Source organism: Oncorhynchus mykiss, chromosome 16 (genome assembly GCF_013265735.2).
Source record: "Oncorhynchus mykiss isolate Arlee chromosome 16, USDA_OmykA_1.1, whole genome shotgun sequence".
Taxonomy (NCBI): domain Eukaryota; kingdom Metazoa; phylum Chordata; class Actinopteri; order Salmoniformes; family Salmonidae; genus Oncorhynchus; species Oncorhynchus mykiss.
Window position 1 is genome coordinate 42147938 of NC_048580.1, and position 26019 is coordinate 42173956.

Sequence of the window (26019 nt, forward strand, 5' to 3'; positions counted from 1 at the left end):
CAGTCTAGAAGGAATTCCCACAAATGCTGAACACTTGTTGGCTGCATTTCCTTCACTCTGTGGTCCGACTCATCCCAAACCGTTTCAATTTGGTTGAGGTCAGTGGATTGTAGAGGCCAAGACATCTGATGCAATACTCCATCACTCTAATTATTGGTAAAATAGCCCTTACACCGCCTAGAGGCGTGTTGGGTCTTTGTCCTGTTGAAAAACAAATGATAGTCCCACTAATCCCAAACCAGATGGGATGGCGTATCGCTGCAGAATGCTGTGGCAGCCATGCTGGTTAAGTGTCCCTGGAATTCTAAACAAATCATAGACAGTGTCACCAGCAAAGCACTCCCACACCATAACACCCCCTCCTCCATGCTTCACGATGGGAAATACACATGCGGAGATCATCTGTTCACCCACACCGTGTCTCACAAAGACACAACGGTTGGAACTAAACAGCTCAAATTTGGACTCCAGAACAAAGGACAAATTTCCACCGGTCTAATGTCCATTGCTTGTGTTTCTTGGCCCAAGCAAGTCTCTTCTTCTTATTGGTGTCCTTTAGTAGTGGTTTCTTTGCAGCAATTTGACCATGAAGGCCTGATTCACACAGTCTCCTCGGAACAGTTGATGTTGCGATGTGTCTGTTACTTGAACTCTTTGAAGAATTTATTTTTGCTGCAATTTCTAAGGCTGGTAACTATAATGAACTTATCCTTTGCAGCAGAGGTGACTCTGGGTCTTCCATTCCTATGGCAGTCCTCATGAGAGCCAGTTTCATCATAGCGCTTGATGGTTTTTGCAACTGCACAGTTCTTGAAATGTTCCGTATTGACTGACCTTCATGTCTTAAAGTCTCAATGGACTGTCCATTCTCCTTGTTTATTTGAGCTGTTCTTGCCATAATATGGACTTTTGCTCTTTTACCAAATAGGGATATCTTCTGTATACTCCCCCTACCTTGTCACGACACAACTGATTGGCTCAAACGCATTAAGAAGGAAAGAAATTCCACAAATGAACTTTTAAGAAGGCACACCTGTTAATTGAAATGCATTCCAGGTGACTACCTCATGAAGCTGGTTGAGAGAATACCAAGAGTGTGCAAAGCGGTCATCAAGGCAAAGGGTGGCTATTTGAAGAATCTGAAATATAAAATATATTTTGATTTTTTTAACACTTTTTTTGTTACTACATGATTCCATGTGTTATTTCATAGTTTTTTGATGTCTTCACTATTATTATACAATGTAAAAAAAAAATAAAGAAAAACCCTGGAATGAGTAGGTGTTCTAAAACGTATGACCGGTAGTGTATACTTGATTTAATTAAATGCCATGATATGGCTGGTACATGATTAAATGTCAAGCCCACCTCCAGGCACTGGACAAGATAATACAACAACAAAAACAATCACATACCTCCATCAGCATATGTCTCTGTGCCATATCCATCTTGTAATCCGTTATTCCATGTTCCTTCATATTTTGCTCCACTACCCACACTCAGACGCAAGCCATATCTCCCCTTGAAGCCATGAGTCCATTCTCCCTTGTAAACCCACTGTCCTTTAGTCTCAACTCCTAGACCGTGGCGCTTCCCTTGCGACCAGAAGCCTTCATAGGTATTTCCGCTAGGCCAGGTGTACACTCCAACTACTTCAAACCCGTAATTCCAGGAGCCGGAGAACTCGCCCTGTCCTTTAGGTCCGGTGCAGATCCCATGCCCATGGGCTTTGCCACCTTCCCAACCACCACAATAAGCTCCGCCATCATCAAATTCAAAACGACCTCCACTCATACCTTCCCTTCTGTGACTCTATACAAAAATGTGATTCAAAGGTAAAGTCAAATCAATGACAACAAATAAATCTTGGTCAAGATAAAAATCTCTTCCTTCAGACTGCATCCACCTTCTCCTGTCATTAAAAACAATTTAGGATATCCCTGGTACTGTGCTTAGAATTTATTTGTACTTTTCGGTATTTTTCACGTAGCCTTCGCACTAGACCCTGCAAATTTGATTTAGGCGCGCATTTTCTTATTCCCTCATGGATGACTTCTGTTGATCCCCGGTCGATTTTTAGAGTCATGAACTTAATGCAGCCTCTGTGCTGACTGAGTAAGATTTGTTACGGTTGTTTCCCCCCCGAGAGATAAAACTTATATGCCCTTATTTAGTTGAACTGTCTTTTGATGTATTATCTTGCTGGTTGAGCCAGGGATCTTGCATGGCTTTCCAAGGTGGCCATAGAAAAGCCCCTTTCCCCTATCCCTGCTTCCCCTCACTCTGCCGCTGCTATCTCAAAACACTTGGTGCGGTTGTAAAATGTTTAAGCAGACCTAACAAGGCGACCAGATCCACACACACTGTTCCAAAAATACAACCCAATCCTTACCCTGCTGCAAGGAGTCATCCCAGATCACTCGCCACTTCAGAGTTGGGCATGCGTAGGGTATATCCACAGTCACACACTGAAGACAGAGCGTTTAAACAGACCTGGTCTGTTTTAATAAGGTGGCGATCAACTATGCACCATCAACAACATGTGGTTAAAACAAACATTTCAAAGCCAAATAAAAAGGACGGCTTGAAATCTTAGTCATGGAAAAATAGTACCACTGCTTGAATACTGTCAGTATTTCCTTCATGGGATCCAATAGGCTATGGATGCGAAAGTAAACTATCATATATGCCTATATAGTCTTAATACAACAATTGACTCTAAACTCGTATTGCTTCAATTCATATGATGCAACTCAAAACTTGAACTGCTGCCATTTACAGCCGCCGAATTGATCTTAGAACATTTCATGTTCAGCACGACCCCTCATATTTATTTGTTCACTTAGCTGAACGCCACCTTGAGGCTTGCTTGGGATGCCTAAGTTCCTGATTGCTCAGCCCTAGCATGTACAATTCGCACCATCTACTGGCACAGATGAATCATTGCAATATTTGTGGATAAAAAAAACACAACAAAAACACCTAAATTGCTCTATAAACGTGGAGTAATTGAGTTTATTATGAGTAAAATGAGAAGGGTTAATGCAATTGATTCAATGCAGCTAAATTGCACAATCATTAGTTGGATTGGGGACCCTATACTGTAACCTGTTAAGACCTAAAAATACAATAAAATGCTTTTAATGCTTTTTAATCCAACTACCAATATTGGTCACCGTCCTTTTAAAAACAAAGACCTATCAATAACGGCTATGCTACACTCCTTCCTCATAGAGAGCACTTTGACCTTCTCGTAAAATGCACCCTCTCGTCACTGGCGCATGTTTGTGCGCGTGTGATGTAATAGTTTACACAATAATATAATTGTAAACGTATTCCCATGCTCGAGTAAATGGTTAACGTTGTGTGGATTACGCTATAACATTTTCTGCCAACGCAAGCGTTAAAGAAAGATATCTAGAATTCAGTACTGGGCGCTGTCCAAAATTGATGCTGCCGCGTCGCGTCGAATCTATGATGCTCTGATCGTGGTGCTGAAATCCTTTGCGCTCTTGTTCTCTCTCCTTTTCTCTCTGTCCCTCCCTCCTTCCATCTCTCCTCTCTCCCTCCCTTGGTCCTCTCTCACATTCACAAAACCCTCTGTCATGGCGTCTTCCAACAATGTTACCCCCACCAACTGTAGCTGGTGGCCAATCTCAGCCATGGATGAAGACGGTGAAATAACAGATATGGAGAAAAGCGAAGAGCCAGCTATAGAGTCGAAACCTAGTTTCTCTAAAGACAAGCTTGTTTTGTATCACTGGACGCAGTCTTTCACCTCTCAAAAGGTAACACACCGACAGCATGAAAATGAAATGGAGGTGTTCCCGCTCTGTCTCTTACATATCATATCTGCTTTAGCTATATATTTTTTAATTCAATATATTAGATGTTTTATATATATAATGTTGTAGGCCTACACGTTTGTGTTATTTCTTTTATTTTACATTTTGGCAATATTTCTCATACGAGACGTTATGAAACCTCTGCATCATCAGGTGTGGACATTTTCCTCGACATTGAATTATACGAGATGGATAGGCTATAACTGTATTGGTGATCAATATCTGTTATATTCCAATGGATTCGGTGATTAGAAGACGGTGTCTAATTCTAACAAGGCATATGCTATGTTTGGACAATTTTCGCCTCATTCATGAGAAATCAGGCTACACCTCCTGTGGTCCAAAATATGACAATGTAAATAATTGATTGAAAGTGAGGTATCTCTGTGAAAAACAAACAAAATGCAACATTTCAACCTTCCCTGTGCCTTTCTCTCAATGTAGTGCATATGTTGTTCAAAAATCTATTCATAGACTTGGCCATTTTTATTCCAATAGTATATAGGGCCCATTGTGAGCCTTTTTTGATACAGATACCTTTCTCTAATGAGGGGTATACTACAGGATCAAGAGTTAGCCAGCTAACTAGCCTAAATATTCTTGATATAACTTTTTACATACACAGAGTGTACAGTAGGAACACTTCATTTATCTGGCATGGACTCTACAAGGTGTGGAAAGCGTTCCACAGGGATGCTGGCCCATGTTGACTCCAATGCTTCCCACAGTTGTGTCAAGTTAGCTGGATGTCTTTTGGGTGGTGGACCATTCTTGATACACACAGGAAACTGTTGAGCGTGAAAAACCCAGCAGCGTTGCAGTTCTTGACACACTCAAACCAGTGCACCTGGCAACTACAACCATACCGCGTTCAAAGGCACTTCAATCATTTGTCTTGCCCATTCACCCTCTGAATGGCACACACACACGCAATCCCTGTCTCAATTGTCTCAAGTGGATTTAACAAGTGACGTCAATAAGGGGTCATAGCGTTCACCTGGATTCACCTGGTCTGTCTATGTCATGGAAAGAGTCCTTAGTGTTTTACAAACTCAGTGTATATTACGCATTTTGAATATAGAGACATAATTGTTTAGTTTTTTCCCAAATGCACATATAGTGAACACAGGATCAACATTTAGCATCAATATGACATATAGAAACATCATGCAATGAAGACAACATGTGGGCCAGTGTTGCTAGGCACCTGGTTAGACATCCGCTCTACACATCTGTTTGTATTGTGCTCAGCTAGCTTTGCTCCACTCCAAACCATTAGGCTATTGGCTACAAACCACTCTGGGAGCTACTGCTGATCTGGTCCTGTTGTCACTCAACAGTAACAGTAAACATCATTTAAACGTCATTGTCGAGGGTTCCACTTAGAGAGGTTGCATTCCTTAACGTTTCGACAGTCCTACATCTTAATAGAGTAGCCTAAAACTGTCATTCGGCAAAGTGTACTATGTACAACTTGAGGTTGCTGTTAATGATGGTTTAGGCGGCATTGGATTTGAGATAATGAACAGGGAATGTTAGGATACCCTGGTTCCTCTGTCCTCTCAGCACCAATATACAGTATGTGGCCAACAAACAGGCAAATGTGTTTTATATTTGAGTATGCCATAAAAAAGTACATCAATTTATGTCCATGCACAATTCACATGATCCATATAGGGATTTTGGTCAAACTAAGGAGGACTAAGACAGATGTCCAAGTCACTGCAGATATAGCTGAGACAGACCAAAAAAATTGCTCTGTCATTGCATTAACCTGTACAAACCTGTCTTTCTTGATGTCTTTAGAAAATCATCAATGTATGTAAACTATATCTCAATCTCTCATAATGTAGTTCATTTAATCATTGATCCACCTGACATACAGTAAATGATTGATTGTGCACAAGAGGAATGATATAGCATGAGTTTGATACCTTAAGGTTACGGCATCATCTGAAGCAATTGAAGAGAAATACTTCACTGTCTGTCAGTCTTAACTGCTGCAGAAGGTTGGAGATTTACACCTTTGTCACTACAGTATACCCCAGAGCCTGTAAGTCTCTACTGCTAGATCTTATACAGTAGTCAACACTCAGATGTCAGTGAGTCCAACTCAGGTGTCAGTGGATCCCTGGGTCAGATATAGAGATCTCTATCGCTATCTATGGTTCTGGTGGTTCCAACTCAGATGGCAGTGGTTATCAGTGACAGGGCCGTTTACATAGCATATGAACACATCAGTTGAGGGCCTCTTGGAGGTCGGGGCACCGACAGATAGCATATTATGAGCACGTTGGTTGGGGACCCCCTGCATATGACGCTGCTGATTATTATCTATCCTATTGCCCCAACTACAGTGCATTTGGAAAGTATTCAGACCCCATGACTCTGCAGCACTCCACCATTCAGGCCTTTATGGTAGAGTGGCTAGACAGAAGCCACTCCTCAGTAAAAGGAACATGACAGCCTGCTTGGAGTTTTCCAAAAGGCACCCAAAAGGACTCTCAGATCACGAGAAATAAGATTCTGTAGTCTGATGAAACCAATATTGAACTCTTTGGCCTGAATGCAAAGTGTCACGTCTGGAGGAAACCTGGCACCATCCATAAGGTGGTGGCAGGGAATGGGAGACTAGTGGGAGGACTATATAGATAGAAATTAATAGAGCAAAGTATGATGATGAAAACCATCTCTAGAGTGCTCAGGACCTCAGATTGAGGTGAAGGTTCACCTTCCAACAGGACAACGACCCTAAGCACACAGCCAAGACAGTGCAGAAGTGGATTCGGAACAATTCTCTGAATGTCCTTGAGCCAGAGCCCGGAATTAAACCTGATCGAACATCTCTCGAGAGACACAAGCTGAAAATAGCTGTGCAGTGACTCTCCCCATCCAACCTGACAGAGCTTAAGAGGATCTGCAGAGAAGAATGGGAGAAACTCCCCAAATACAGGTGTGCCAAGCTTGTAGCGTCATACCCAACTGTAATCACTGCCAAATACGCTTCAACAGAGTGTTTATTTTATTTAAGTCAGGCAAAAACAGTTAATAACAATTCTTATTTTCAGTGACGGCCTTGTTCAGGGGCAGAACGACAGCTCGGGGATTCGATCTTGTAACCTTTCGGTTACAAGTCCAACGCTCTAACCACTAGGCGACCTCAGAGTACTGAGTAAAGGGTCTGAATACTTACTGTATGTCAATGTGATATTGAAGTTTTTTAATTTTCAATACATTTGCAAAAATGTTTAAAAAAACTGTTTTTGCTTGGTCATTATGGGGTATTGTGTGTAGATTTTTTTAAATCCATTTTAGAATAAGGCTGTAACGTAACCAACCAAATGTGGAAAAAGTCAAGGGGTCTGAATACTCTCCGATGCACTGTATATACATATCTACCTCAATTACCTCATACCCCTGCACATCAACTCCGCACTGGTACCCTGTGTATATATACATATCTACCTCAATTACCTCATACCCCTGCACATCAACTCCGCACTGGTACCCTGTGTATATATACATATCTACCTCAATTACCTCATACCCCTGCACATCAACTCCGCACTGGTACCCTGTGTATATATACATATCTACCTCAATTACCTCATACCCCTGCACATCAACTCCGCACTGGTACCCTGTGTATATACATATCTACCTCAATTACCTCATACCCCTGCACATCAACTCCGCACTGGTACCCTGTGTATATATACATATCTACCTCAATTACCTCATACCCCTGCACATCAACTCCGCACTGGTACCCTGTGTATATATACATATCTACCTCAATTACCTCATACCCCTGCACATCAACTCCGCACTGGTACCCTGTGTATATATACATATCTACCTCAATTACCTCATACCCCTGCACATCAACTCCGCACTGGTACCCTGTGTATATATACATATCTACCTCAATTACCTCATACCCCTGCACATCAACTCCGCACTGGTACCCTGTGTATATATACATATCTACCTCAATTACCTCATACCCCTGCACATCAACTCCGCACTGGTACCCTGTGTATATAGCCAAGTTATTGTTACTCATTGTGCATTTATTCCTTGTGTTATTATATTTATATGATGTCAATGTTTTCTCTCTCTGCATTGTTGGTAAGGAAGCCTGTTGATTACGAAGCATGTGACAAATAAAATGTGATTTGAACACATCAGTTTAGGGGCCCTCTGAAGGTTGGGGAATTTAGGAATTTAGCTTTAAAATGGCAAAAAAAAAAAAATGTTCTGCCCCATGGCAAAATGTGTAGAATTGCAGGAAATTTGCTTTAAATGAGATGGGGGAATTTAGGAATTTAGCTTTAAAATGGCAAAAAAAAAAAATGTTCTGCCCCATGGCAAAATGTGTAGAATTACAGGAAATTTGCTTTAAATGAGGTGGGGGAATTTAGGAATTTAGCTTTAAAATTGCAACAAACAAAAAAACGTTTCTGCCCAATGGCAAATGTGTAGAATTGCAGAAGGTTATCTGTGCTAGTATGGCCCTGGTTAGTGAGTTTATGATGAGGAGTTAATGTTAAGGTGCAATTAATAGTCTGGTTAGAAGAGTTAGATTGGTACATTTGCTGCAACCATATGATTGAGGAATATTTGTAATCTTTGAATCGTTGTTCTGGTTGAGTATATACCCTAATAATTCTCTACAGTCATCTACTTCAGCTACTGTTTAAGTGTCATGCTGTTACATAGGTAATCAGTGATGGGACTTGTTGCAGTAAGTTGAGCAAGCTACAAGGTCTTCCTGTTCTGTCTCACACACCAGTCTTCCTCCATCTGTGCACAATAGCGTGGGGACAAGGTTACCCTGTACTAGACAGGGGTTGTAATAATTCCTAGGCTTGAACTTTTTAATAATTTGATGCACTCACACTTTGCGATGCTTTGTTATAATTTGTCTGGCCATGTACAACAAACCCATGGCCCCCTCAACCTCCACAGTGTAATTCATATTCTTTCTACAATAGCCATCTACGGAGCTTGGCATGGATTTTAATAAGACACTGTAAATGGATACTGTCTGCCTCACAGAATCCCTTTTAGTTCTTATTGAGCACAACAAAACATCATTATTTTGCTAGGGATTATGAACACAAAAGATAAAGGGGCCTACATCTGGCAGTGATGCATGAACAGTACTTTTTCCTAAGGACTTTTAACATCCTGTTTCATGCCTGTCTGTTCTTGTGTAGAGCAGGCTTCTCTGCTCCAGGGCGTGCAGTTGGTTGGAAAGAAACAGATAATTGTTTCCTTTTAAAATGGTTCTCCAACAAAACATTGTACAAGTAGCAACAATAAGCTAAATTGCGAACGCAACTTAAAATTAAATTTTTTATGTTAACCCTTGTAGACCTGAAGGGATTTCCCTCTTAGATTCTCTTCACTAGCACATATTTGTAATAAGATTGTAATAACAAGGACCATCAAGAGTACTGATTGCGCAAAGCCACAAAAAAAACTGAATTGAGCTAAGAGATGAAGGTGTAACTTGTGTCTCTGAAGATGAAATGTAGATGTCACTTGTGCCTTTTGCTATGAGACGAACATGTAACTTGTGTCTCTGAAGATGAAATTTAGATGTAACTTGTGCCTTTTGCTATGAGACGAAAATGTAACTTGTGTCTCTGAAGATGAAATGTAGATGTAACTTGTGCCTTTTGCTATGAGACGAACATGTAACTCAAGTGTTTCTCTGTGTTTTGTCCAGGTGCGTCTGGTGATCAATGAGAAGGGTCTGCTGTGTGAAGAGAGAGACGTAAGTCTCCCTATAGCCGAGCACAAGGAGCCCTGGTTCATGAGGCTCAACCTGGGGGAGGAGGTGGCCGTCTTCATCCACGGAGACACCATCGTCTCAGACTACAACCAGATTATAGAGTACCTAGAGGCTCATTTTGGGGGAGGTATTGCCTTTCAGACTACTTGATCTTTTTCCTTTAAGGTTACTTTAGGGTCTCTTTTCACCCATGATGTTACAGTAGTGACTGCATAGCAAACAGTATACAACCAGGTCATAGCGATGGCCTACCTAGAGACTAACTTGGGGATGTACTGCTTTTCCGGGCTACTCATGTCTTTATTAGTAACCATAAACAGTATTCACCAGGTTATTGAATACTTACAGACGGAATTGTGAACAGTTGTGAACAGAGATACATCTAATTGGCCAATCTTATGGTTCACTGCAGCTCAGGGATCAATGATCGTCCATGACATTAAGTCAGTGACTGGCTGGCGGCTGCATAGCAAAGAGTAGAGACGTTTTGAGGCATTAATGTTGCTATTTTAATGTTCGTAAACCGTGTTAAGCTATTTTTTCACCAGGGAAGTGTAATTCAACCCAGATGCTGACTGTATTCTGTGCGCCATGTTTTTCTCAGTATATCACGTGTCCTATCATGGTCCTTTGGGTCATTTGCGGTGGTGATTGTGGGTCGTTATGTAATGTCCCGAGAGAATGGCTCCAGCAAGGCCTGCAGGGATACAGTATTTACCATGGCCAATGGATGAAGGACTTCCTCTTACTTCAGATCGAGACACTTCACACTCACCCATCCATGACAGAGAGGCTTGATGCTATAGAAGCCGACTATACTGATTTCAGATTTCAGTTGCAACAGATGTGCTCCAATGATTTCTCTCATGTCATTAACGTCCATTTGTAACTTTCAAGCTCTTATTTTATTTTAAACAGATGTAGCTATTTTTCTTTAATGACATTTTGATTATTTTCAGTTTATATTCATGTTCAATATGGCTGTTGAGTAGCAGATTTGTGTTCAGCAGGGACCCGTGTAGCAAAGCGTTTAGCATAGTATATGTCAGAGTAGTTTATCTCCCTGTTTCACTTGGTTGAAAAACTTTTTAGCCCTACTGAACACGACCCAGACCACATGCTCATTTTAAAGAGGATGTGTCATCCAGCTGCTTGATTTACAGATATTGTCTCCAATTCTGTGTACTTTATAATGCACCCTGCCAAAGGGGAGTGGAGTTGGCCTAGGAAGTGTAGATGAAGCAGCAGAGAAAATCCTGTCATAGTAAAGGACAGGAAATCTAGTGCCAAGTCAACTCAAGTTAGCCTATTGTTGAAATCCTACCTCTAGCAAGGTGAAATCCACTGCCATATCACTTACTATTTTATGGTAGCTAAGCACTAGCCTGACGCCTCACACTAAGTTCTTACGCTGTTCTGTCATTCGCTACAGACTTTCGTGTGAATCTGCCATCATTGAATGTCGTTTGAGTGACGTCGTTTATGGTGAAAACGAAGTCATCAGCAGTTGGATCGCCTCTAACCAATCACAGTATTAAAGCCAATTATGTACTTTGAAAACACCGCTTCAACCACATGTTCTGGCTCTGGCCCAACCCATTCGTTTTCTGGGACCAATCAGACGCCATGAATGTGTTCGCATTCAGGGAAGGGTTGGGGAGAAATGCCGCGTTCAAAACAACTGGGAACTCTCCAACTTCAAATTTATTTTTTTTAAAAGGTCATCCAACTCATAATTCCAAGTCGGAAACTCTGGCATCTTTCTATAGTTCCGACTTTCCGACTTGAAGATCACTGACGTCATGATCTGACCTCGTTTTTTTCCAGAGATCCCAATTGTCTTGAAAGCACCATATGGTCATATCCAGACTCCCTGAGGAGGAAAAGAAAGTTTGTGGGCGTGGCATAGCATTTTAGCAGAGCAAGGAGTCTGGGTAGCAAGGAGTCTGGGTAGCAAGGAGTCTGGGTAGCCAGGAGTCTGGGTAGCCAGGCAAGCTGAACCTTAATCTCTCTTTATGCTCTCCTTATGCTTTCTCAGGGAGAATCTTGTTTTGGTATTTTGTCAGCAGTGTCCCATTTGCTTGCCATGTATCAGAGTGAGATGTGACTGGGCAGTAAAACATAGTGAGTTCAGTGGGTTCTCTCCAGTGCGACATTTTATTGTGCACCATCATCATGTTGGCACGAGGTGCAGCAGTGCTGTGGCTGTGTCCAAGCCAAGGCCATGCCCCTGTTTGTGTTCTGTCTGAGGAAGGGTGCTTAGTGCTGCAGCAGAGCGCACCAGCAGCAGACCTCCAGAGCCAAGCCACGTACGGCCACAGCCATGCCCAAGTCTACCTATTGGGCCTGGACTGATTAGTCAGCAGTCTGCCGGGTGCAGCTCCAGGCCTCCAGCTCCACCTTAAAGACACACAACCAGATTAACAGCACAGACTGGAATATCCCCGGGCACTTCCTGTGTCCCCACTCCCCGTCATCAGTCACAGCTTTCTGGCCAGCCCTCAGCAGCTCATAGCCTACCTAAACTAGCTCGTATCTTAATCTAAAGTAAAAACACATAGCTATTTGTTGATCTTGCTTCTGGTTCTGCATATTGGCCTATGTATCACATTGTCAGAAACAGGGTTGTAGTTGAGCTTACTCCATTCACAGTAAAATCCCCCTTACACACCATTGTTAGGCTTTGTAAGTGGACTGTTTGCACATAAAGTAAAGGCTGAAGTTGGTATACAGTGTTGTCTATTTATGTTACAGGCCTATATGTTAGAATGCTATATGGTCCTATGTGTTACAATGCATTCGGAGAGTATTCAGACCCCTCGACTTTTCCCACATTTTGTTACGTTACAGCCTTATTCTAATATAGAGTCTCCTTGGGTATGATGCTACAAGCTTGGCGCACCTGTATTTGGGGAGTTTCTCCCATTCTTCTCCTCAGCTCTTCTCAAGCTCTATCAGGTTGGATGGGGAGCGTCACTGCACAGCTATTTTCAGGTCTCTCCAGAGATGATCGATATGGTTTGGGCCCTGGCTGGGCCACTCAAGGACATTCAGAGACTTGTCCCGAAAGCCACACCTGCATTGTCTTGGCTGTGTGCTTAGACTCGTTGTCCTGTTGGAAGGTGAACCTTCACACCAGTCTGAGGTCCTGAGCACTCTGTAGCAGGTTTTCATCAAGGATCTCTCTGTACTTTGCTCCGTTCATCTTTCCCTCGATCCTGACTAGTCTCTCGGTCCCTGCCACTGAAAAACATCCGAAACACCATAATGCTGCAACCACCATGCTTCACCGTAGGGATGGTGCCAGGTTTCCTCCATCTTGGTTTCATCAGACCAGAGAATCTTGTTTCTCATGGTCTGCGACTCCAAGCGGGCTGTCATGTGCCTTTTACTGAGGAGTGGCTTCCGTCTGGCAACTCTACCATAAAGGCCTGATTGGTGGAGTACTGCAGAGATGGTTGTCCTTCTGGAAGATTCTCCCATCTCTACAGAGGCACTCTGGAGCTCTGTCAGAGTGAGCATCGGGTTCTTGTTCACCTCCCTGACCAAGAACCTTCTCCCCTGATTGCTCAGTTTGGCCGGGTGGCCAGCTCTAAGAAGAGTCTTGGTGGTTCCAAACTTCTTAATTTAAGAATGATGGAGGCCACTGTGTTCTTGGGGACCTTCAATGCTGCAGAAATGTTTTGGTACCCTTCCCCAGATCTGTGCATCGACACAATCCTGTCTCAGAGCTCTATGGACAATTTCTTTGACCTCATGGCTTGGTTTTTGCTCCTCTGACATGCACTGTCAACTGTGGGACCCTATATAGACAGGTGTGTGCCTTTCCAAATCATGTCCAATCAATTGAATTTACCACAGGTGGACTCCAATCAAGTTGAAGAAAGGATGATCAATGGAAACAGGATGCACTTGAGCTCAATTTCAAGTCTCATAGCAAAGGGTCTGAATACTTGTGTAAAAAAAAGTACATTTGCAAAAATGTCATTATGGGGTATTGTGTGTAGATTAATGAGGGGAAAATATATTTTAATCAGTTTTAGAATAAGGTTGTAATGTAACAAAATGTGGAAAAAGTTAAGTGGTCTCAATACTTTCCCGAATGCATTGTATGTTTGGCTGTAAATACCTCTGTCTGTGTGTACCTGGTTTCTTTTTAGAAACGGTGGCCCAGCTAATTCCCGATGCTGACTCTCCACTCCACGAGCGTGTGCAGCAGTACCGTGAGCTGCTGGACGGCCTGCCCATGGATGCTTACACACATGGCTGTATCCTGCACCCAGAGCTCACCACCGACTCCATGATCCCAAAGTATGCCACCGCTGAAATACGTAGTAAGTCAAGTCAAGTTCAGTGTCACCATTAATTAATTGTAAAATATTCACATACAGTTGAAGTCGGAAGTTTACATACACCCTAGCCAAATACATTTGAACTCTGTTTTTCCACAAATCGTGACATTTAATCCTAGGAAAAAATCCCTGTATTAGGTCAGTTAGGATCACCACTTTATTTTAAGAATGTGAAATGTCAGAATAATAATAGAGAGAATTATTTATTTGAGCTTTTATTTCTTTCATCACATTCCCAGTGGGTCAGAAGTTTACATACACTCAATTAGTATTTGGTAGCATTGCCTTTAAATTGTTTAACTTAGATCAAATGTTTCAGGTAGCCTTCCACAAGCTTCCAAAAATAAATTGGGTGAATTTTGGCCCATTCCTCCTGACACAGCTGTTGTAACTAAGTCAGTTTTGGCAAATCAATCCCAGGCCTTCTTGCTGGCACACGCTTTTTCAGTTCTGCCCACAAATTATCTATAGGATTGAGGTCAGGGCTTTGTGATGGCCACTCCAATACCTTGACTTTGTTGTCCTTAAGCCATTTTGCCAAAACTTTGGAAGTACGCTTGGGGTCATTGTCCATTTGGAAGACCCATTTGCGACCAAGCTTTAACTTCCTGACTGATGTCTTGAGATGTTGCTTCAATATATCCACATAATTTTCCTCCCTCATGATGCCATCTATTTTGTGAAGTGCACCAGTCCCTCCTGCAGCAAAGCACCCCCACAACATGATGCTGCCACCCTCGTGCTTCAAGGTTGGGATGGTGTTCTTCGGCTTGCAAGCCTCCCCCTTTTTCCTCCAAACATAACAATGGCCAAACAGCTGTATTTTTGTTTCATCAGGCCAGAGGACATTTCTACAAAAAGTAGGATCTTTGTCCCCATGTGCAGTTGTAAACCGTAGTCTGGCTTTTTTTCTGGCGGTTTTGGAGCAGTGGCTTCTTCCTTGCTGAGCGGCTTTTCAGGTTATGTCGATATAGGACTCGTTTTACTGTGGAAATAGATACTTTTGTACGTGTTTCCTCCAGCATCTTCACAAGGTCCTTTACTGTTGTTCTGGGATTGATTTGCACTTTTCGCACCAAAGTACGTTCATCTCTAGGAGACAGAATGTGTCTCCTTCCTGAGCGGTATGACGGGTGCGTGGTCCCATGGTGTTTATACTTGCATACTATTGTTTGTACAGATGAGCGTGGTACCTTCAGGCATTTGGAAATTGCTCCCAAGGATGAACCAGACTTGTAGAGGTCTACAATTATTTATTTTTTCAGAGATCCTGGCTGATTTCTTTTGATTTTCCCATGATGTCAAGCAAAGAGGCACTGAGTTTGAAGGTAGGCCTTGAAATACATCCACAGGTACACCTCCAATTGACTCAAATTATGTCAATTAGCCTATCAGGAACTGCTAAAGCCATGACATAATTTTCTGGAATTTTCCAAGCTGTTTAAAGGCACAGTCATCTTTGTGTATGTAAACTTCTATAAGTGAAATAATCTGTCTGTTAATTAACAATTGTTGGAAAAATTACCTGTGTCATGCACAAAGTATATGTCCTAACCGACTTGCCAAAACTATAGTTTGTTAAAACTTCTTAGGGCTGCAATCCTCTTAACGGGATGATATGACAACAGCCAGTGAAAGTGCAGGGCGCCAAATTCAAAACAACAGAAATCTCATAATTAAAATTCCTCAAACATACAGTGGGGCAAAAAAGTATTTAGTCAGCCACCAATTATGCAAGTTCTCCATCTTAAAAATATGAGAGAGGTCTGTAATTTTCATCATAGGTACACTTCAACTATGACAGACAAAATGAGAAAAAAAAAGCCAGAAAATCACATTGTAGGATTTTTTATGAATTTATTTGCAAATGATGGTGGAAAATAAGTATTTGGTCAATAACAAAAGTTTAGCTCAATACTTTGTTATATACCCTTTGTTGGCAATGACAGAGGTCAAACGTTTTCTGTAAGTCTTCACAAGGTTTTCACACACTGTTGCTGGTATTTTGGCCCATTCCTCCATGCAGATCTCCTCTAGAGCAGTGATGTTTTGGGGCTGTTGTTGGGCAACATGGACTTTCAACTCCCTCCAAAGATTTTCTATGGGGTTGAGATCTGGAGACTGGCTAGGCCACTCCAGGACCTTGAAATGCTTCTTACGAAGCCACTCCTTCGTTGCCCGGGCGGTGTGTTTGGGATCATTGTCATGCTGAAAGACCCAGCCACGTTTCATCTTCAATGCCCTTGCTGATGGAAGGAGGTTTTCACTCAAAATCTCACGATACATGGCCCCATTCATTCTTTCCTTTACATGGATCAGTCGTCCTGGTCCCTTTGCAGAAAAACAGCCCCAAAGCATGATGTTTACACCCCCATGCTTCACAGTAGGTATGGTGTTCTTTGGATGCAACTCAGCATTCTTTGTCCTCCAAACACGACGAGTTGAGGTTTTACCAAAAAGTTATATTTTGGTTTCATCTGACCATATGACATTCTCCCAATCTTCTTCTGGATCATCCAAATGCTCTCTAGCAAACTTCAGATGGGCCTGGACATGTACTGGCTTAAGCAGGGGGACACGTCTGGCACTGAATGATTTGAGTCCCTGGCGGCGTAGTGTGTTACTGATGGTAGGCTTTGTTACTTTGGTCCCAGCTCTCTGCAGGTCATTCACTAGGTCCCCCCGTGTGGTTCTGGGATTTTTGCTCAACGTTCTTGTGATCATTTTGACCCCACGGGGTGAGATCTTGCGTGGAGCCCCAGATCGAGGGAGATTATCATTGGTTTGTATGTCTTCCATTTCCTAATAATTTCTCCCACAGTTGATTTCTTCAAACCAAGCTGCTTACCTATTGCCGATTCAGTCTTCCCAGCCTGGTGCAGGTCTACAATTTTGTTTCTGGGGTCCTTTGACAGCTCTTTGGTCTTGGCCATAGTGGAGTTTGGAGTGTGACTGTTTAAGGTTGTGGACAGGTGTCTTTATACTGATAACAAGTTCAAACAGGTGCCATTAATACAGGTAACGAGTGGAGGACAGAGGAGCCTCTTAAAGAAGAAGTTACAAGTCTGTGAGAGCCAGAAATCTTGCTTGTTTGTAGGTGACCAAATACTTATTTTCCACCATAATTTGCAAATAAATTCATTAAAAATCCTACAATGTGATTTTCTGGATTTTTTCTTCTCATGTTGTCTGTCATAGTTGAAGTGTACCTATGATGAAAATTACAGGCCTCTCTCATCTTTTTAAGTAGGAGAACTTGCACAATTGGCGGCTGACTAAATACTTTTTTGCCCCACTGTACATGTATCTTATATCATTTTAAAGGTAATATTATTGTTAATCCCACCACAGTGTCCAATGTCAAATAGGCTTTACAAACACCATAAACGATTATGTTAGGTCACCACCAAGCCAAAGAAAAATTCAGCCAATTTCCAGCCAAAGAGAGGAGTCACAAAAAGCACAAATAGAGATAAAATTATTCACTAACCTTTGATGATCGTCATCAGATGACACTCATAGAACTTCATGTTACACAATACATGTATGTTTTGTTTGATAAAGTTCATATAAAAAAATCGGAGTTTACATTGGCGCGTTACGTTCACTAGTTCCAAAAACATCCAGTGATTTTGCATAGCCACATCGATTCAACAGAAATACTCATCATAAAAGGTAGATGATAATACAAGTTATACACATGGAATTATAGATATACCTCTCCTAGATGCAACCGCTGTGTCAGATTTTAAAAAAACTTTACGGAAAAAGCAAATCATGCAATCATCTGAGACGCAGCCCAGAAAATAAATACAATTTTCAAGTCAACAGAAACCAGAAATCACATTATAAATATTCCCTTACCTTTGATGATCTTCATCAGAATGCACTCCCAGGAATCCTAGTTCCACAACAAATGCTTGATTTGTTCGATAATGTCCATTATTTATGTCCAAGTAGCTACTTTTGTTAGCGCGTTAGGTACACATATCCAAACGCTCGTGCAGGTCCCACATAACTTCGGACAAAAACTTTAAAAAGTTATATTACGGGTTGAAGAAACATTTCAAACTAAGTATAGAATCAATCTTTAGGGTGTTGTTATCATAAATCTTCAATAAAGTTCCAACCGGAGAATTCCTTTGTGTCTAGAGAAGCAATGGAACGCAGGTCGATATCATGTGGAATGCGCATGACCAGGAAATGGCTCTCTGCCAGTAACCTGACTCATTCAGCTCTTATTCAGGCCCACAACACAGTAGAAGCCTCATTCAAGTTTCTAAAGACAGTTGGAAGCCCCAGGAAGTGCAACTTCATCCATATCCCACTGTGAATTCAATAGGGCCTGGGTTGAAAATCGACCAACCTCAGATTTCTCACTTCCTGTTTGGATTTCTTCTCAGGTTTTTGCCTGCCATATGAGTTCTGTTATACTCACAGACAACATTCAAACAGTTTTAGAAACGTCAGAGTGTTTTCTATCCAATACTAATAATACTATGCATATATTAGCAACTGAGACTGAGGAGCAGGCCGTTTACTCTGGGTACCTCTGGTCACCTTTCATCCAAGCTACTCAATACTGCTCCTTCAGCCATAAGAAGTTTAACAAGAAATTTGTGGAGTGGTTGAAAAACGGGTTTTAATGACTCCAACCTAAGTGTATGTAAACTTCCGACTTCAACTGTAGTATGAACTCAATTATTTTGAGATGTTTATTAGTAGACCATAAAAATGCATGCAAGGCCCGTGCACATTGTAATAATATCATATTGAATATAAACAGAGTTCATGATCCGCAATATCCCAAAACAAAATGAAAACCGATATAATTATCCATTACCATTCAGCGTTCTCACAACATTTTCATGTTAACAGGTTGTCATGAACCAAATTACGCTGTCCAATTTCACCTTGTTTATCGTTAAAATCCATCAAATTGAATTGAAGCAATGTCACTCATTCTCTGTATGCGATATTAGGTCATTGAGTCCGCACTCAGTACATGAATCCTTACTTCATGGACGTGTTGCGTAAATCAAGAAAAAGACTAGTCCAGCCAAAAGCCTGCAGTGGAATATATTAACCAGGAAACCCCATGCCCTGTGTTGATGTCTCTTAAATAAACTTGCTTTATTTGTTGTTTGAGGCGGCACACCAATGTTTATATTTAATCCGAGTCATTCATGTGTTTTATGAACAACATGCTATCGACTTATATCTCACACTTTATAACGGAAATGGGTTGTCCTTGGGAAATGCAGATTTAATGGGATCTCTATTTGTAAATTGTGTATTTCTAATGAATTATACTCTTGTCAACTAGGAACATATACACTTGATCATTTGTTGTTATTGAACATCAACTCTCTGCCTTTGGTACTGTTTTAGACCGACAGTTGTGGTGACAGAAGGGTTTATCAGAGGTATTTACTCCAGTAGTCACTGACTATTGTGTCTTATCTCACTATTTCATCCAGGAGTCACTGATGTCTCTGTCTCTCTGTCCTCAGGACACCTGACCAACGCTGCGTCTGAGCTGATGAAGCTGGACCATGAGGAGCCCACTCTGACAGAGCCATACCTCTCCAAGCAGAAAAAACTCATGGTAAGACTGGCAGCATGGCACCACCAGACCACAGGAGAAGCCTTAAAAGAGAGAAACATTACAGATGATTGTCACAATACAAACAATTGACCTTTCCGTTCGCTCTAAATACCATGTGTGTGTTTGTGTTTGTGTGTATCTGTGTTTTAAAGGCATATAACAATTTCTTTAAATGAGCATGGCCTTACAAGATTGTTAAGATGAGGTGATACTGTTCTTACTCAAATGAACTGGTCACATTGACAACTGTAAGCAATATGAGCTGTTGTGTACATTTCTATTACACAGAGCATCTCCAACATGGTTGTTTTTGACAATGTTTCAGTGTGATGTAGGATAGATATTGAGCAATTACCCCAAGTGATTGTGTCAGGTTCTATGTTAGTTCTTTGGTGACCCATAATATATCAACATGAATAGCTGCTACTGCCAGGGCCAACCTGCTGGCTAAAACAAATGGTTTCCCTTTAATGGCTTGGCTCTTCCTATCTTTAGTCAGTACTTATATAAAAATATGTTTATTTACCACTGTTGTTACCACTGTTACAAATAGGTTTATTTCCTCTGTTATTGTATTCCAAGGGGACACAGACATGATAAGTTACTTGCTTGTGCCAGACAATGACATAGCACATGATAACTGGTAGGTCTTCTGTTGAGACCAGTGTCTCGGCAGATGTTGTCCATGTATGTTTCATGTGATCTTCCAAGGGGTATTGGCCTGTGAGAGGCTATCCACGGTGTGAGACTGAATATAGGCATAGAGATGGAGATGGGTTTCACATACACTATATATACAAAAGTATGTGGACACCCTTTCAAATTAGTGGATTTGGCTATTTCTGCCACACCCGTTGCTGACAGGTGTATACAATTGAGAATAAACCATGTATTCTCCATAGACAGACATTGCCAATAGAATGGCCTTACTGAAGAGCTCAGTGACTTTTAACGTGGCTCCGTCAGAGGATGCCATCTTTCCAACAAGTCAGTTTGTCAAATTTCTGCCCTGCTCGAACTGCCCCGGTCAACGGTAAGTGCTGTTTTTGGGAAGTGGAAACGTCTTGGAGCAACAACGGCTCAGCCGCAAAATGGTAGGCCACACAAGCTCACAGAATGGAACCTCAGAGAGCTGAAGTGCGTGTACTGTATTGTGATATAGGATTACTCTTGTGCTCACAGGCAAAAATATTGGACCATGACAATGTCAGCTACCTGAAGAAGATCCTTGGCGAGTTGGCGATGGTACTAGATCAGGTGGAGGCCGAGCTAGAAAAGAGGAAAATCGAGTATAAAGGTAAGGGGAGATTATTGTCCCCATCGATGAAATCGGGGAGGGGACTGTGGACCTGCCTCTGTCCATATGATTGTCAGACGCAATATCTCAGACAATGCTGGCCTGATTTTGACGAAACTTGGGTGAATGATGTGTCTTGCCATGGCGATCCGGTATTTACAGAATTACACTGATTGGCCCAAGGCGGAAGATATAGTAATTAACTGAAATTTGTTAGTCACACGGGGTGGGGCCCATTTGTGGGGGACGACATGTTTACTGTTGCCATGTTATTTATGTTTATGTCCTTCAGTTCAGACATTACCAAACATATTCTGTTTTATTTTGCTAGCCTGGTTCCAGATCTGTTCTATCTTGCCAACTACAAATACAGTGGCAAGAAAAAGTATGTGAACCCTTTGAAAATACCTGGATTTCTGCATAAATTGGTCATAAAATTTGATCTGATCTTCATCTAGGTCACAACAATAGACAAACACAGTCTACTTAAACTAATAACACACAAACAATTATACATTTTCATGTCTTTATTGAACACACCATGTAAACATTCACAGTGCAGGGTGGAAAAAGTATGTGAACCCTTGGATTTAATAACTGGTTGACCCTCCTTTGGCAGCAATAACCTCAACCAAACGTTTTCTGTAGTTGCAGATCAGACCTGCACAACGGTCAGGAGGAATTTTGGACCATTCCTCTTTACAAAACTATTTAATTTCACCAATATTCTTGGAATGTCTGGTGTGAACTGCTCTCTTGAGGTCATGCCACCTCATCTTAATCAGGTTGAGGTCAGGACTCTGACTGGGCCATTCCAGAAGGTGTATTTTCTTCTGTTGAAGCCAGTCTGTTGTTGATTTACTTCTGTGTTTGGGTCATTGTCCTGTTGCATCACCCAACTTCTGTTGAGCTTCAATTGGCAGACAGATAGCCTAACATTCTCCTGCAAAATGTCTTGATAAACTTGGGAATGAATTTTTCCGTCAATGATAGCAAGCTGTCCAGGCCCTGAGGCAGCAAAGCAGACCCAAACCATGATGCTCCCTCCACCATACTTTACAGTTGGGATGAGGTTTTGATGTTGGTGTGCTGTGCCTTTTTTTCTACACACATAGTGTTGTCTGTTCCTTCCAAACAACTCAACTTTAGTTTCAACTGTCCACATAATATTTTGTCAGTAGTGCTTTGGAACATCCAGGTGGACCTTGGCAAACTTCAGACCTGAGCAATGTTTTTTTTTGGACAGCAGTGGCTTCTTCCATGTCCTCCCATGAACACAATTCTTGTTCAGTGTTTTACGTATCGTAGTCTCGACAACAGAGATGTTAGCACGTTCCAGAGATTTCATAGGTCTTTAGCTGACACAACCTCAAACTATGTTTGTCTATTGTTGTGACTTAGATGAAGATCGAATCAAATTTGAAGACCAATAAATGCAGAAATCCAGGTAATTCCAAAGGGTTCACATACTCTTTCTTGCCACTGTACTATGGTCATATAAGAGTTGACAAGACAGCACACATATCTGGGACAAGGCTACTTCATACCACTCTGCTACAGTATGCTGTTTTCTTTTCCCTTTGGCAGGTCAAAAGTGTGAGTTGTGGCTATGTGGACCTGAATTTACACTAGCTGATGTCTGCCTGGGAGCCTTGTTGCACAGGCTTAAGTTCTTGGGACTCTCAAAGAAATACTGGGAGGACGGCAGCCGACCCAACCTCCAGTCCTTTTTCGAGCGGGTGCAAAAACGCTACGCTTTCCGCAAGGTTTTGGGCGACATCCACACAACCCTCCTGTCAGCAGTTCTACCTAACGCATTCCGAATGGTAAAAAAGAAGCCGCCATCTTTTTTCGGGGCCTCTTTCCTCATGGGCTCTCTGGGAGGGATGGGATACTTTGCCTATTGGTTTTTAAAAAAGAAATATGTGTAGTGAACGCCCCCACCTCCTTATGTTAAATGTCTGTGTATTTGTGTGATGTTTCAACTTTTCTGTAATGTTTTACGACAGCAGGAAAATATGAATCTATATAGAGAACACTATTACTTACCTGGGTGAACAAAGAATATACAAACATTCCATACACAAAGGAATTCTTAACAGCAATTTTTTCTGGTATTCAATGCCTTCATCTATTTCATTTCTGGTCTATCGATCAACATGTTACTTTCTCATTAGCTCATTTTGGAGACATGCTTTAGGTTCAGTTATATTGAATTATGGTCATATTCCCAACACATGAGAGAGCCAGACATAATGTTTTGACATTGCATCACCATACCCAAAGTGGGGCTCATCAACAACCTGCATGTACTAGAGTTTTATTAAAGGGATATTTCTGGATTTTGACAATGAGGTCCCAATGATCTACTTCCCAAGAGTCAGATGAACTTGTGGATAACATTTTTATGTCACCGTGTCCAGTATAAAGGAAGCTTGAGGTAGTTTCGCGAGCCAATGCTAACTAGTGTTAGCACAATAACTGGAAGCTAACAGACATCATTAGACTTCCAGTCATTGCGCTAACGCTAGCAAGCAATTGCACTCACGCTAGTTAGCAACTTCATTCGAACTGCACGCAGCGACATAAAAATGGTATTCACGAGTTCATCTGACTCTGGGGAAGATGATAAAGGGCCTTATTGGTAACATCCAGAAATATCCCCTTTAATACCATTTTCCATCATTGTTTTGGCGTTCACCTATTGCCCTTCACTCCTCTGTTGGCCTGGGGTTTCCGTTATTAAAACCCAGTCAATTGACATGATGAACACTGATACTGAACTTCGGATACTTCCTGTGCTGCAAAAAACTGCCAGATGAGACGTTAGGATAGCAAGACATCCAGTCAGTCCCAATTAGCTCCCTATCCCTTGGCCACAACTGTTGTTTGCAGATCTGTAAGCTCCACGACGACACTGCTTATACCTACCCAGACCCTTCAGATATGCAAACATGGGGCCAGAGGGAATGGTTCGGGAATGATTTGGGATCGGCTGAACCAACCAAATACAGACACTACCTTTAGAGCACCACGAAAACATATGCGCTCCAACCATTCATTCACTAATAAAAGGTGATTCTCATTTCTCACACCACAGCTTTGAACTGATCATAAACTGATCCTTGAAAGTCAGAGGAATGATGGAGAAATACTAAAAGGGTAAATTGAGCCCTCCGCAATATTGAGCGGGGAATCAGTCAGTGGCCTTTAACAGTGCCCCTATAGAGTGCTTATGAAATTCTACATTGTTCTGTTAAATGCTCACATGGATAGCTGACATTTTTTTGATTCCTGGAGTTTTAGTTCAGCTAACTAACCTTTTTGTTTATTTTGTTATATGACTGGTATAACTAAGCATTTAACCTAAACTTCTAAAACCTAAACCTCTTATAAAAAACCCCTCTGGAGTCTGACTGAACTATACAATGTTCCCCTCTATTCAGGAGTGCTAGCATGTACACAGACGAATGTGGAACGTTAGCAGGGTTTGTATTGTATGATTACAAGGATTTATTTATATTTAAATGAGGTCGGGGTAAAAAAGAAACACAGGACAAGATGCAACACAGGAAGCTCCAGTTCTGTTTTTCAACAGAACCAGAATCTCTTTCTCAAAAGTCTTTCCTCACGTCCTCTCCCTCCCTCCTTTTCAAAATGTCAGAGGGAATCGAGGAGACAGGAGAGCATTAAACGAGAAGAGCTGAGGAATCTTGGATCTTCAGCTCTATTTCAATTGCTTAAACATCCGTTCACTCCTTGTCAAGGCATGGGAAACTGAGAAATATACTTTTTCTTTTCAAGGCGTTTTGAGGAAGAGAAAAGACTTGAGATTCATTCACTTTGAGTGAACAGAGTAACTGTGCAGATGGTTGTTAACAGACTGCATGGCTGATACTACTGAGATGGGGCGTTGGAAGAGGATTCTGAACCAAAGACAATGACCAATGTTTCATTAGCAATGTGTCAGCTGTGTGGGATATATGTCCTAAATTGCACCCTGTTCCCTATGTAGTGCACTCATGCGACAAGGGCCCATATGGCTCTGGTCAAAACTAGTGCACTAGGTAAGGAATAGGGTGCAATTTTTGGACTTGGCCCTACCTAATGGTTTCACTTTTATTACTTCTCCTTGTCAAGACACACTTGGGGCCGGTTTCCTAGACACAGATAAAGCCTAGTCCCGTACTAAATAGCATACTCAATGGAGAATCTTCATTGAAATAACTGTTTAGTTTAGGACAAGGTTTAGATTTATTCTTTGTCCGGGAAACCAGACCAAGTTTGTCTGAAAACTGGAAGTTGAGAAGTTACAGTTCATCACGTTTGTGTTTGTTGGTGACAAAAAAAAAAAAATCTGTGCAGAAGAACTGTAAAAACAAAATTATTCACAATATGTTGAGCTTTGGAGATCTATATAATGGAAAGAACATTTGACTCCATCAGTCCCCTGTATAAGAACAATAACAAAATGGCACAGGTCTGAATATTTTAAGTTGAAGCTGTTTTTAAAGTTGGAAGTAAGCAAGGTAACACATTTGACAGTTTGCCTAGTACTCAACTTAAACATACGTTGTCTTTCATTATTAGCCATACAGTAGTTTAACACAAGTGTCTACAATCCACTTCATTTAGTTTTTTCTTCTTGCACTATTGTGGCTTCTCCTGGGACTTTCACTGATACATAAACTGTAACACTGTCTGGGTGAAATGTCAGAGACCAATTGAGAAATCACTTTTCCATAACCAGCCTATCATTGTCAAGGCGTGTGTATATGTTTCATTAGAACAAGCACCATTGTCACTGATAATGATCTACTTCTTACAACTGAAAAAAATGAATCCCTGCAAATAAGGTCTGTAATTCATATGGCTCACAGAACTCTCGAGACAATGAATTCATCAAGTTGAGTACTCTTAGTCATTATTTGTGGGCATATTACACAATCGTATTTCTTATTTTTATAAACATGCATTTATTTAGAGTGCACTGTGTTTGTTCATAAGCCTTAATTTCTTCAGTTGCCATCAACAAAAAAAATGTATTATGAAATTGAAAAACAGAAATTGGAGAATATAAACTTATTTCAACACTTAAATTGAATGTAATGTAT

The 26019-nt window shown here is 41.4% G+C and overlaps 2 protein-coding genes across 2 annotated transcripts; one reads left to right on the forward strand and one right to left on the reverse strand.

The window, feature by feature from the left end:
* Positions 1-1407: 1407 nt before the first annotated feature.
* LOC110492028 (junctophilin-2) lies at positions 1408-2346 on the reverse strand. Its single transcript, XM_021565986.2, has one exon. It carries the CDS (start codon positions 1792-1794, stop codon positions 1408-1410), a length of 387 nt encoding a protein of 128 aa, XP_021421661.1. The 5' UTR covers positions 1795-2346.
* A 1025-nt stretch (positions 2347-3371) lies between these two features.
* LOC110492029 (ganglioside-induced differentiation-associated protein 1-like 1) lies at positions 3372-26004 on the forward strand. The gene is made up of 6 exons (XM_021565987.2): positions 3372-3788; positions 9583-9775; positions 13809-13982; positions 19514-19608; positions 20791-20905; positions 22493-26004. Exons 1-6 carry the CDS (start codon positions 3606-3608, stop codon positions 22834-22836), a joined length of 1104 nt encoding a protein of 367 aa, XP_021421662.2. The 5' UTR covers positions 3372-3605; the 3' UTR covers positions 22837-26004.
* The last annotated feature ends 15 nt before the right edge of the window (positions 26005-26019 follow it).